General features: G+C 51.9%; 1 protein-coding gene across 1 annotated transcript in view; it reads right to left on the reverse strand.

Annotated features, from left to right (window-relative positions):
• Positions 1–266: 266 nt before the first annotated feature.
• LOC122391372 overlaps positions 267–14,253 on the reverse strand; it is a 32,395-nt gene continuing 18,408 nt past the window's right edge. Inside the window, exons 12-18 of the mRNA XM_043385183.1 lie at positions 3,582–3,795; positions 3,061–3,261; positions 2,611–2,722; positions 2,131–2,294; positions 1,532–1,704; positions 1,128–1,262; positions 267–776 (exon numbers count right to left, since the gene is read on the reverse strand). Of these exons, the coding sequence (XP_043241118.1) occupies positions 748–776; positions 1,128–1,262; positions 1,532–1,704; positions 2,131–2,294; positions 2,611–2,722; positions 3,061–3,261; positions 3,582–3,795 (1,028 nt within the window). The 3' untranslated portion in view covers positions 267–747. The remainder of the gene's footprint in view (positions 777–1,127; positions 1,263–1,531; positions 1,705–2,130; positions 2,295–2,610; positions 2,723–3,060; positions 3,262–3,581; positions 3,796–14,253) is intronic.

The following is a 14,253-nucleotide window of genomic DNA, read 5'->3' on the forward strand; positions in this document are numbered from 1 at the left end:
AAGAAGATGGCCGTAACAGGGAACCTGGGACAGAACTTATGTCTCCGATTCCCCGTCAGCCACTACTATATGCTGTTTAATTGGTCAGTGGTGTCAGACAATCAACAGATCAATAGACAGTAGTAGTCCGAGAAAGGGAACAGTTTCTTTGCGGCAATTTCATACGGTAAGATCTTCATACAATTCTCCCGAGTTTCGGTCATGCATCATCACTGAGTCGACGAAGTGAGGCAGTAAGCCGCATTTCTACATAGATCACACCAACATTCCTGGCTCCTCTACAAGTGTGTATTCAAAGTCAAACATTGAAAAAATACAGCGACGCTCTTGGAAGACATAAGCTCGGGTACAAAGACACGGCAGCAGGGGCCATGCTGTCGGCTGCACTGACATCACGGATCGTGGCAATGAAGCACAAAGATGCAGTTCAGAGTGAAACGCAATGGTACACTGAAACGCAAACACCGATCTCTTGCCTAAGCAGACTTGCAAACATTTGTTTTTGAGCGATCATTAGTAGCAATTACGACATAAATACGCAGGAGCGTAAAATAAGCATAGTGAACACACGACCTGTAAGTCACAATACGGTTGCATTCACATGACATTCATTTCGTCATCATTATCTTGAATAATGACACAAAAACCGACGAAATTGACGTATATTGATAAAGATATATCGTTTACAATTACACCATTACGATCATCTAATTATGTCGTGTTTGCAGCGATTCAGAATCAGCAGGGTTATAATTCATCTCGCTGAGTTTGTGGACCTGAAAAACGTTACTGGTGTTAAAGCCAGGAAATATGAATATTGTTCTCAGTTCTCACTTATTGCACATTAAGTAGTAATAGGGACTGGCAGACAGAGACTAATCAAGTAACAATCACTCTACTCTATACATATATGCATTCTCTGCAATTTTGAACTGCACACCTACGTAACTTCCAGAGCTCCTTAAAATAATTACAAGACACAGGAGTCGATGGGTTTACTTATTCCGGATTTAATTTCCATTCACTTACGTTGAACGTAATTTCATTAGAAACGGACATTTTGTATAACAACCTATAGACGACAAGCAATCCTGCGTAAGTTACCGTGCGTGGTGTACTCCTCTTACCATCTGCGGCGCCCTGAAATTCGTCCATGATATCCAGTGTGTCCGCCTCGGCGGTGGGGACGGACTCGGTCCGTCTGGAGGACGAAAAGTCGATAGGTGGCAGCACCGGCAGCCACGGCTCAGACTTCATCAGCACTGGAACGACACCGTTTTCTGAGTACATGCGCTACATAGAAACATTTATGGTGTAGACTGTGGAGTGTGTACGCTATATATTTTTTCGACAGCTGTGTCAAAAATACCTGCCATCTGCCAAAAATATATCATATAAGACATACAACGTGACAGAAAACAAAGATGAACCAATAAGTTGACAAAACATCAATTCAGTATTTATGGCAAATAAAGAAATAAGTAAGCAAAACACAGGAGACATCAAGCCAACGGACGGTCAAACTACCCACCCTCTCCGGTGATATGACCACCGAGGACCCGATCCGCCCAGTGCAGGACCGGCTCGGCGCTGGCCGGGCCGTTATATTTCACCACTTGACCTGAGGTCAGGTTCACGGCCACCAGCGCCCTGGATGAGGTCAGCTGGTACTGCTGTCGGGCCTGCCGACCCACGGGGCTGGAGCTGGCGGGAAAAAGGACAGGTGCTGGTTAGAGAGGGTAAGCGTAGGTGACGCCACCGACCCAGCGCTGAGGGTGGTTGATAGCTGGTGTAAGGGAATCTGTAGGCTAGTTTTAGATGTCAGGCTGGAATGATTTGTGAGATTTTGAATGTGACCGATCATTGGAACGCAATTGCAAACGTCAAGCTGTCTTAACTTATTTCAGTGAGTGGTTTTGTACCTTTAAAAAGTAAAACCACCGTCGACGATCAAATTGTGCACCGCTCAATTTTGAGGGTCATTTTTACATCATGAGATATTGAAGCTTACCAGCAAGCTTCTAAGCCACAGCGTCGCATTTTCCAGACCAACGCATTGATCTGTGTCTGGCTGCCTAGACCCATCAGATTCCCACCAGATTCCCTCTACATGTAGTGCTCCCCTCCCACCTGTTGATCCAGAAGCAGTGGGGTACTGTCAGAGCCAGTTGTCCGACTGCCTCTGTCAGACGGTCCTCGACAGTTGTTACCGGGCAGCTGCCGTCACTACAGAAGAGCAGGAACGTCCATGGCGACGTTGGCAACAGGTGGAGGGTCTCCTCGTCCAGCTCCGGCTATGGAGAGAGACAGAAGGGGAGAGGAAAAGAGAGGTAGAAGGGGAAGAGGGTGATATAGAGGCAATTGATTTCTGCTATTGATATCCTGGTTTAGAAAGTTCCAGTAAATCTGTTATACAAATTGCACAACGTTCAGCTCGTTTTACCTATGCATCGTTTCAAGTTGACTTTATTAGTTTTTACACTGAATCTTGGCTGAAGCTATTCCATCTCATTTTATTTTAGAAACGATAATACAATTACCGACTAACATGATAATTCAAAACGATTTTGCGGCGCAGTACGCAACCAATTAGAACAAAGTATTGCTCACCATGACGGGCACGCAGTGAGCGATGGCTAGCTCCAGTTTTTCTAGGTCTATTTCCAGTTTTGTCTGGAACGGGTCGTTCCTTTTGATGCAGAGTGGTGAAGACTTACCGAACCTGGAACGCCAAAAACATACGAGCATTTTCGCGAAGGTTGTACACTTGATCATTCAGTCCCACTGTACATAACCCACTGTACATTTCCTTTGATGTGGAAATAGCCGTCCAGTAGTCATGAATGGATCTATGCATGCCGGACATCTGATGACCGAAGTGATGACGTCGGCAACGATATCAGTTTTGCTAGCAAGCAAAAAATGAAAACAAAATAAAATAAAGCAAAATGAAGCAAAATAAAAAAGAAATAAATCCATAAATGATTTAAAGCAAAAAAGCTGGTAGATGAAATGAGCCCAACAAGGCTTGAGCTGCTGTTTATAAGTCTGCATACTCACATGTCCTGCATTACCGAGCCCTCCACCTGGGCTAGCAGCGCCTCTCCCCTCAGCGGGCCTGTGAGAGCGGAGGGAGGGCGCTGGCTGGCGGCTATCAGCAGCACACCATCAGCGCCATCTAGCGGTGACCCGGTGAGTTGGCCGTCCATCCAGCGTTCCAGAGTGGCGCTGCTGACCGGCAGAGGCACCGGCGCCGCGCCGCTGCCGAAACAAACAATGATGTGAACAACACTGGCACTATGTCTCCGAACTGGGAGAAGATATGAGAGAACCCCAAAATAAATTTCCTCTAGTTGTTACACATCGTTCTTATCCATTGTAGATATGATTATGCGTCATTAATAAACTCAAGCATAGCGAAAACGGTTTCTTCGGAAGTTGTCTCTCTTTGTTGAAAAAAAATATGCCCCTCTCCGTGCTCCTGGCAGACTGACAGACTCACAAGCTGCCAGACTGGAAAAACATGCATAGATTGACTGGCTGACTTACTGACTGACTGACTGACTGACTCCCAGACTGACCTGCTGAGTAGCCTGGTGACCGCCGCCGCGGTCAGGCTCCCATTGACCCGTCTCCGATGACCTCCCGCCAGGACCAGCACGGTAGGGTGGGAGCGCACCCCGATCCGGTCACAGAGCTCCGACCAGTCCAGGCAGCTGAGACGGCCCAGGTGACGGCGCAGGTCAGCCGGCAGGGTGGTCAGTTGCCGGAGCAGACACCGACTCACCGGGTCCCCTGCGGCCGAGGAGCCGAGCGGTGGGAGGGGACGAAATGCACAACAAATAGACGACGATGTGCATAACGCCGTGGGTGGGGGACGATATGCGTAACAAATGACGACGATGTGCATAACGCGGTGGGTGGGGATAAGGGAAAGATATGCGTAAGGGAGGGACCCGTACATTTTTCAGTACACATTAGCCATAGGGAAAGTCGATTATCGATTAAGCAAATCGATCTGAATGGCATCGATAAGGTCAATTAGACCCGGTTCCAGATCATTCACATTCATATATACTTTCCCTTTAAGAAATAAAGTCCGTTGGCGCTGGAAGGGGGCCAGTCATTGAAAGCGGCGTAACTGTCTCACGGAGTTAATGTTCTCAGCGATGCCGTTTACGTTAGTGTTGGCGACGCTTTCGTTCGAATCTCCTTTCATGGTGTGGACTGTATTTAATCGCGCATCGCACAGCATTTGGTTGTTTGGTGACCGAGATCCAGGAGGAAAATGGTTTAATTGGAATTTGGGAAAATAAATGTAATAACCTATCACGTTAGCCTAGTTAAGATACAACTAAATATTGGATACAGGATAGAGCGCCGGATGCCGACGACTAAGGAACCTCCTTCTTAGGAAGTATACTAGGGTTACCCGCGTGCTCCGCAACGCGAAGAAGGGTTATTTTTGACCCGTGGGTATTGGGTTGGTCTGTGTCGGTTTGGTTGGTATCCATTTCGTTCGATTGCTTTTTGACGGCCAAGCATTATGTAATAAAACAAAAAGATACATCGCATCGAGGTGCCCGTGTCGTATTATCATGCGTTCTACTTAAGAATGATTCGAAAACTGGCGTGAAGTCTTTTGAGGGCCATCGCTGAATTCGCTAAAAATGACGATGTAATGGTTTGGAACATTTACATTTTTAAGAATACTGTTGCTCATCATGCAAACATGAAGAGTGAATCTTGGACAGAATTGAATGCTCTTTCCAACGGTGCCATTTTCAATTGCCAAACGTATCAGGTTATGCAGCAAAACCCGTGTAATTAATAAAATGACACATCATCGACAAACACCATTTTCTCTAGCGATTTGTACCACCTTGGCGTCGATCAATTAGCTATTCACAATTTTCATATGAGAGGCGGTACCTTTCTCTTGCAAATAGGCGTTGATTCAACTCGCTCCATTTAACGGTCACCTAAAAATAAAATTAATTCCAAAATCCCTCAAAAACCGCAATTTTTCAAATAAAAGTGCCCTCTCCGGTGCACGTGGCGCGTGCTATCCTCTGCATTGCACACCATTCAATAGCCCCTTCAATTCTGTACACGATGCTGTTTTCCACGTGCCGGTCGGACCCCTGGTCACCAAGATATTGCACGGGAACTGGACCCGTGTCGGCCAAAATTAGCCGTTTTCGCACGATTTCGCACGCCGATTTATACATGTAAAGTCTATGACGCGAATTTGCACTTTTTGAGCACGCACCACGCGCTCCCTATCAATCCGATCGAGAAAAGACCCCTCAAAGGCACGTCGCACATCCTTGATCAAGTTGTGCAAATTTCACCGGGCTAGGTGCAACGGTCTGGCCTGTAGTCCACGCAAAGCACCACCAAGTTGGGACCTCGGTAACGGACAGACGCACCCTCCTCAAATAGTAATACAGATTTGGACCTAATAAAGAGCGCCGGATACCGACGGCAAAGGAACCCCCTTCTTAGGGCGTATGTTAGGGCCTAAATAAGAGAGCGCCGGATACCGACGACAAAGGAACCCCCTTCTTAGGGAGTATGTTAGGGCCTAAATAAGAGAGCGCCGGATACCGACGTCAAAGGAACCCCCTTCTTAGGGAGTATGTTAGGGCCTAAAATATGAGAGCGCCGGATGCCGACGACAAAGGAACCCCCTTCTTAGAGAGTTTTAGGAATGTTTTAGGATAAAAAAGGATAGTCAGTAGACCTGGTCACCGGAACCGATACGCCTGCCGCACCTCCGTCGAATATCTCATCTGTGTGTAGACCGCGCACTGTTTCACTTCTCACTCGGGCTTCTCACACACTTTGTCTTCTAGTTCACTATATTTGGCGGACAAGGCAGCGAAACGTACCGGGAAGAGAGCTAGGGGCAGCGCAGTGTCCCCGTCGAAGTCGAAAGGTGAAGTGAGGGCCGGGGGTGTTTACAACTAGTTTATATACGGCGACAGGGGGTGAAACAAGACGCGTTGAGGACGGTCAGAGCACACAGAAAAGGCTAAAAATGGCCCGGGCGTCCAGCGCTCCACCAGGAAGACACACAAGCTGGGCGCGCACGTGCGTGCCCCACACAATGGCCCGGACCTGGGCCGGTCCTACGCAAATAGGGAGCCGCCCTGCCGCGCCGGCCGACCAGCCGGGTCAGAGGGGACGCCAGCGTCCCGCGACCGCGGACGGCGCTCGGCTCGGCGGCGCAGCGGCGGTTCGGCTCAGCAGCCCTGAGTCTCTCGCCCGTACCGCCTTGCATATGTAGGTGCAATTTGTCGGCAACATCACTCCCCCCTGTGTTCGGCTTCACTACGAACGTCGAACACATACATTTGACCGACAAATTGAACAACGCAAACGAACAGTCAAGAAAGGTGATAACCGAAACGGGCGCGGGTAACTATCATTTCCAAGCTCCATACAAGTAAAACACGCACAGCATTCCAGAAAGGTACGGAGCGAGGTAAAGCGGGCCTAACACTCGCGCGCGGAGACGGGTTACCTTTAGACAGCCCTGAACTCAGACTCAGGTCCCTGTCAGGAAGGCACAAAATACCGGAGCTAGCGCGGGCGGTCAGTGGGCGGGGGCCGGTAAGTCACACGCACAATGGAATGACGGACGACCGTTGGATACCCTCGCCGAGAAAGCACAGACGAGCAGGGGGCACCGGCCATGGGGGGCCGGACGGTTGGTACATCGGGCGTATGACGGCAGCAGGCAGCGATCAGTTGTCCACGGGACGCAGCCATGAGCGCTGCGTGTTCAGTTCCTCCCGGGCGGCGCTCAGTTCGCGCACCACGGACAGCAGCTCCTGGTTGCGCGCCTGGAGCCCCTCCTTGTCCCGGAAGGTGACCGGACGCTGGGCGATCAGCCGTCCGACGGAGAAGGTGTCCAGCTCGAGCTCGTACCGGGGTGTGGCGACGAACCCGCCGCGCGCCTCCTCCACCTTCTTCAGCGGCACACAAAACTGCATTGCCATGTCCGCTGTCTGGTCGGTCAGCCGATCCCTCTCGTGTTGTACGATACGCAGTCGCCGGCGGGCGCCGTCAGGCTTGGCGCGTGCTGTCTCCAGCTCCCATAATGCCTCGTCATCGTTGCCTGTGGGAGAGTCGATCGTCTGCACCGCCGCCTCATAATCCTCGCGCTGTCTCTGGATGACCAGCGTCCACTCATCAATGTCCTTCAGGACCTGGCCGAAGCACAGTTTGAACTGATTGCTCTCGGCCTCTGTGGCCGTCGGCTGCTCCTTGGCCGGACTGAACCCGGTGAAGATCTGTGTGAGCGTCATGCCCTGCCACAGGAGCCGGCTGACGGCGGCGGCGGACGGTGACGTGGCCTTCACCGCCTCGTCTGAAAGGCTACCTTTGCGGGTGATTGCCTGCAGCTGCTCCTCGTAAGTCTCCAGCCGGTCGCGCAGCTGGAGGATCACCTTGTCGCGCTCCACCAGGTACTGGCCGTGCTGGGTGTGCGTCTCGTCCAGATGCACCTTCAACTGGCTTTGCTGCTCGCTGGCCGAGCTCAGCAGTGACTGCAGCTCGTCCACCGAGCGCAGCATCTCATTCGACCTGGCCTCCGCCTTCTCGACGCCCTCTTTGTAGGGCTGCGCCAGCCGCTCCTGTGACCGCAGCTGCTGTCGATAGTTTTCTTCCTGCTCGATCTCGGCCTCACGCTGCAGCCGGGGCTTCTCCACCAGTTCGGTGAGCCGCTGCTCCAGGTCGGCCGCCTGCTGTGTCAGCCGTTCTTTTTCCGCCGGCTCCGTCCCCAGCTGGTCCATCTTGTTGGCAAGGTCGGCCTGCAGCTGGAGGATCCGCGCGCTGTGCTGGCGGCGCAGCGTGGACAGCTCCTCTGCTTGCGACTTCAGTCTCTCCAGCAGCAGAGACATCTGCTTCTCCAGCACCTCCTTCTCACTCGCCATTTTCCTCTCTCTGTACTGGAAATTGATCTCCTTGGCGGCAATTTCCCCCACCTGTGCCAGCACCCGACACTTTGCCGCATTAGCTGCAGCCAGTTCAGCTCCCCGGTCGGCAAGTTCGGCCGTCAGCCGGGCCACCTCAGCAGCGCGCCGCTCCAGCTGCTGTACCAAGCCCGCCTCGTCCGAGAGCACCTGGTCGCGCTCCCGACAGGCGGCTAGCTCAGCGGCCAACGCCCTGGTGAGGCCGGCATCTGCCTTCCTGTAGTCTGCGGTGGCCATGGTCCGCTGTTCCTGGAGTCTGGCAGCTGCCTGCTGCTGTTCCTCCAGCTGGCTGGACTGCTTCTGCAGCTCCTGCTGGGCCTCCTGCAACTGCTGGCCCAGCTCAAACTCATTCTGCTCTCTGAGTGCGTCTGCTGAGACAGCAGCAGCCGATACATGTCTCTCTGCGACGTAGGAGCTGATGATGGCCTGGTACTTCCCTGCAACCTCTGGAAGCTTCTCGAGCTTTCTCTCCGTTGCCTGCAGTCGCTGAGTAGCCTGTCGCTTTTTGTTGGGAAGTGTAGGACTTGTCTCCTCCCACAGCAGACCGGTTTCGTGTCGCTCTCCACCTTTGGTCGTGTTTCTTTCCAGCATCTGGAGTACTTTCTTATCCTCTTCCGATCGTGACGTCGTTTCACTGTACTTTGTTCCAGATGCTTCTGTAGACCACCATTCGTTGACGGCAGCGCACAGCTCCACTTCGCTCTCACTCGATTGGCGTCTCAGGAACATGACCCGGCGCCTGCTGCTGGGCACGATGTCAGACACGCGGCCCGTCAGGGTCCACCCTAGGTCTGTCTTCACAGCGGCCGGTTGATTCGGACGTCCCACACGCACCTCCTTCTGCAGCACTGCTTCAAGGACGTTTGCACCAATCAACAGCTTTAAAGGAAATAGTTCACTTTTTAACATGGGTTTTGAACTGGAATAGCAGTTCCGTAGCTTGGGCTGAGACGAGCATAAATCAGGAGCTTTTACAGCCCAACGATCACCCTAGGCAAAGATATTCTATTTCTCGTCCCGAAAAAGGTGTCTTGCGTTGAGGATGTGTGCCTTGCATATATTTCCATCCAGTATGAAAAGAGCATGGGTCCCGAAAATTCTTCAGAAAGTAGAGAAATTATCTACGAGAACTCTAGAGAAATTCTTGTACTGATCAATTAGGACATTCAGGGGAACATTATCAGATCGAGCAGATCGCCCAAATGCCGGTGGCTGCGATAATTTCTCTGTTTCTGAAAAATTTTCGGGACCCATGCTCTTTTCATACTGGATCGCGTGTGCCTTGCAGAAACTGAAAAGTTCTTCCTATATCAAAATATAGAAAATAATCTTTTGTTATAAAAAGGTTTTATTTTCTTTGCTGATTATTTTGAACATAAAAAATCATAAATCCGTTGCAAAAAAAATAATTTCGTGAAAGTGAACTATTTCCTTTAACTGCCCGCCATTATATTGCGGGAACTCCAGATCACGAAGGTGTTCAAATCTCTGAAGCTGACTCTTCGTCATCGTATTCGCAGTCACATTTAGCGCTGGCACAGACCACACTTCAGGAATGTTGATGCACTTCTTTGCCCCTGTGCCAAGGGGGCTGATCTTCAGTCTCACTCTCTCAGACGGACGCTGAGTGCCACTGGTCTCCACGTTTTGTATGCAGAGCGGGTGTCGCTCCCCGGCAACGCCCAGCTCCTCCAGAACATCCTCACGACACAGTGATGTCTGAGCTCCAGCATCCAGGAGTGCCAGAACGTCTGTCGAACCGCGGGGCCCGTGAACCCGCACAGCAACAATCTGTAGCAGTGTGTCTGTGTCCGTTTTTACCGAGGCTGCTACAAACGGCTGGTTCCCGGAACTACCTTCAGCTGAAGATTCAGGCGCTCCCGTGGTTGTCCCTGCTGACGACTGATCCCTCCTCGAGTTGCTCTGATCGGTTCCTGACCGACTTGATCCGCGGTGGAGAAGCGGATGGTGCGTGAGCTTGCATCCCTTCACATTGCACCGCCGAGACACTTTGCAGCTTCTGCTCCAGTGGCCCTTCTTGAGGCATGAAAAGCAAAGACCTTCTTCATAGGCAACAGCGCTTCTTGCGTGTGGGGTCTTGGCCTTGAATTCTGAGCAGTCGCTCAGCCTGTGGTTACTGCTGCACACCACGCACACCGGCAGAGAGCGGGCCTCTGGTTCGGTTTCACCATTAGCTCCTGTCGCCAGCGCTGTTCGCCGAACAGGGCCGTCCCTTGAAGCAACTGTTGCACGTTTCCGTTCCGATGTTGAAGTCCCGGACTGGACAGCAGAGAAGCTCAGGATGCTGACTTGGACTTGGAGCCACTCGGTGAACGTCTCCAGAGTCGGTCTCGTCGGTCGCAGCCGGAACACTTCACGGCCCCACTCTCGGGCTAGCTCGCTCGGCAGCTTTTCGACCACTCTTCTCAAGTTTTCACTGCTTGACAGGTCACTCGCATAGCCGAGATTTCGCAGGACGGTGACTGTGTTATGGACGACCGCATAAAACTTCTCCATCGCTGGGAGGTCCATTAGTGACGGTGGCGAGGTCATGAACACATTTCGCAGGTGGGCCTGGATGATGTCTTCCTCTCGTCCGAACCTATCTTGCAAGGTTTTCAAGGCCTCGTGATACAAGTCACCGTTGAATAACATGCCGTCAATGGCCTGGGCCGCGGCCCCTTCCACCGCGTTTTGAAGGTGAGCCATGCGCTCAGCATCCGACAGGGACGGCTGATCATGCACCAAGGCTTTGAAAAGACCAATCCAGCGCGGCCACTCACGTGCATTTCCACGGAACGTTGGCAGAGTCAGTCGCGGTATGCTTTTTACGAACGCTGATGGTCCTGCCAGGTCATTACGTCGGGGTGAGGCCGGCGTTGCGATCCAGCTGGCACGAGCCAGTCCGTCATTCTTGAGCACCCCATTCTCACCTTGAGGAACACCGACAGCTCTGGGTGATGACGAGATGCAGCGGGGAACTTCGCCACCATTGGGTGCCGGCCGCTGCTCACCTGACGTATGACGGACGCCTCTTGTTACATCACAGTGGTTAGGCTCCACCTCCACTGGGATCTCGTCATCAAAGTCGTTTCTCCGCTCCCATTCAAGGTCATTTTCTGCAGCCCTCAGAAGTCTTGCCCTCTGCTGCGCTCGTTCCACCTCCTCTTCTAACTCCTTTTCCTCCATAATCCTCTTCTCTTCTAACTCCTTTTCCTCCATCATCCTCTTCTCTTCTTCCATCCTGTCTTCTTCTCTTCTCCTCTGAGCTGTTCTTTCTGCTTCCTGGTTTCTCAGCTGCCTTTCTCTGTCTTGCCTGGCTTTCAAATGCTTCAGCTCCAGGCTTTTCATCTCTGCCGTTATTACAGCTTCCCTGGACGCCGCTCTGGAGACTCCTGAAACACGGGATCCGTTCGCTCTACTCCCCCCGTGATGCAACTTTGATGGTGGTGGTCTGTCATCTGCTTGCGACGCCGCGCAGCAGCTCACTGGTCGGTGCGTAGTCGCCTCTTCAATTCTTTTCACCGTCTCGGCGTGCCGTGCCGTCAGTCGGGTGGCGTACTCTTCCGCTTCTTCCAGTTCGCAGACCTCCTGCACCTTCTCAACATAGGCGTCATTGGCTTCCATGAAACCATCCAGTGTCGCATTCAGGGTTTCGAGCCGCTTCTTTAGTTCTTCCTCGCTAGCTCGGCGCGCGATCTGAGCCTCCGCCGTGTTACAGGCACGAGTAAACGCGGCGGCCTTGCGCCCGCGCTGAAGTTTCAGGTGCTTCAACACGCATGCAGTGTCTCCAGCTTCCTCGCCGGCAGTGTCCTGAATCACCGTCGCCGTCTCTGTGTTCTCCGCCTGAGTCGAATCTTCCATCATCGGAATTTTCTTTTCGATCCGACTGGCACACACGAGGCACAGCTTGTAACCTACAATCAATCACTAAGTCGGCGACGGGCAGCCACGAAGGTCATCAGTTCTCACTTCAGGCCAGGACCATCCGGCCCGGAGGACCAGAAAATGTTGGCGACGCTTTCGTTCGAATCTCCTTTCATGGTGTGGACTGTATTTAATCGCGCATCGCACAGCATTTGGTTGTTTGGTGACCGAGATCCAGGAGGAAAATGGTTTAATTGGAATTTGGGAAAATAAATGTAATAACCTATCACGTTAGCCTAGTTAAGATACAACTAAATATTGGATACAGGATAGAGCGCCGGATGCCGACGACTAAGGAACCTCCTTCTTAGGAAGTATATTTGGACCTAATAAAGAGCGCCGGATACCGACGGCAAAGGAACCCCCTTCTTAGGGCGTATGTTAGGGCCTAAATAAGAGAGCGCCGGATACCGACGACAAAGGAACCCCCTTCTTAGGGAGTATGTTAGGGCCTAAATAAGAGAGCGCCGGATACCGACGTCAAAGGAACCCCCTTCTTAGGGAGTATGTTAGGGCCTAAAATATGAGAGCGCCGGATGCCGACGACAAAGGAACCCCCTTCTTAGAGAGTTTTAGGAATGTTTTAGGATAAAAAAGGATAGTCAGTAGACCTGGTCACCGGAACCGATACGCCTGCCGCACCTCCGTCGAATATCTCATCTGTGTGTAGACCGCGCACTGTTTCACTTCTCACTCGGGCTTCTCACACACTTTGTCTTCTAGTTCACTATATTTGGCGGACAAGGCAGCGAAACGTACCGGGAAGAGAGCTAGGGGCAGCGCAGTGTCCCCGTCGAAGTCGAAAGGTGAAGTGAGGGCCGGGGGTGTTTACAACTAGTTTATATACGGCGACAGGGGGTGAAACAAGACGCGTTGAGGACGGTCAGAGCACACAGAAAAGGCTAAAAATGGCCCGGGCGTCCAGCGCTCCACCAGGAAGACACACAAGCTGGGCGCGCACGTGCGTGCCCCACACAATGGCCCGGACCTGGGCCGGTCCTACGCAAATAGGGAGCCGCCCTGCCGCGCCGGCCGACCAGCCGGGTCAGAGGGGACGCCAGCGTCCCGCGACCGCGGACGGCGCTCGGCTCGGCGGCGCAGCGGCGGTTCGGCTCAGCAGCCCTGAGTCTCTCGCCCGTACCGCCTTGCATATGTAGGTGCAATTTGTCGGCAACAGTTAGAGTTGATAAGCTTATGGCTGATGCCAGTATTTCCTGCACACAACAATTTGGCTAGGTGGGCGGTACACATTTTTTTTTTTAGTGAAGGTCCGAAATCGCTTTACATTTTTCTGAATCATAGCGGCATTTTCATATTCTACAGGTTTGACTTGTATATCCCTAACATCTACCTATCAATCAGCACAAAAAACATGCATGCCGTAATGTCCGCCGTATCGCTTTGGTCATAGTGCAGCCCCTTCTAGGAGATGAAAAAACATTCCAGCAGCAGAGTTTCCTTGCTTCATTTACGCAGCGAAGACTTTCCATTATAAAATATCATAAAATTTAATATTGAAATCACTGATGGGACCATCCACTAGCCTTTTTGAGCTGCCAGCTGAATTAAGATGAAAGTACCTCGCATGTACATATACGCCACTCGGGTTATTCGCAGGGTCTTAGACGACACTATTCAGGGAACCGAGTGCAGGACAGACAGGGTGTCAGGGCACCGTGTCGCCAGACAGCCATCGCTGCACGTCCGACGGCGGAATTCAATTTGGTTATGCAGCTGACTGCAGACTGGCGCCATCACCGGGACAGCTTTCCCAGGAACGCAGCCGGGTCACATGCCTGAGGTGTGCCACTACCGCGCATCGCTGCGGTCTCAGAGACGGCTTACAGCGCACATTTGGTTAGAGCGAGGTGGGCAGAAAACCATGGGAAGTCCCCCAGAAGACCGGGGCCATGCGGCGGACGCATGACCGGCAGTGTGCTCAGGATTTGTATTGGAAGTAGCAATGATTGAAGCGCATCGCACGGAAACAATTGGACACCACGTGTGTTTCCATAGAAATATACTTTTTTTGATCGACCTTTTCTCACCAAAGGTCAGTGTTCAATCAGAATCTTATCCTCCGAAGGACCAATCACATAAGCAAAAATTGATTTCGCCGTGAATAGATGTCAGTTGCTGAGCAGCGACGGTCGTCATGGAACAGGGCTCAACAAAGGAGCGTGCTTCAAGTAGCTGCACAGATTGCATCCACAAAGTCAGCTTAGGCAGTTCGCTGAGCCAACATCGATGTAAGAATAGACAAAATACTTCATGGTAGACTATGGGTACATTTTTCTTTGAGCTTTTCCAGCAACGTACACTAGCTAGATGAAGGACATGCCAA

Source organism: Amphibalanus amphitrite, unplaced genomic scaffold (genome assembly GCF_019059575.1).
Source record: "Amphibalanus amphitrite isolate SeventyFive unplaced genomic scaffold, NRLGWU_Aamphi_draft 000434F_arrow, whole genome shotgun sequence".
Classification (NCBI taxonomy): Eukaryota; Metazoa; Arthropoda; class Thecostraca; order Balanomorpha; family Balanidae; genus Amphibalanus; species Amphibalanus amphitrite.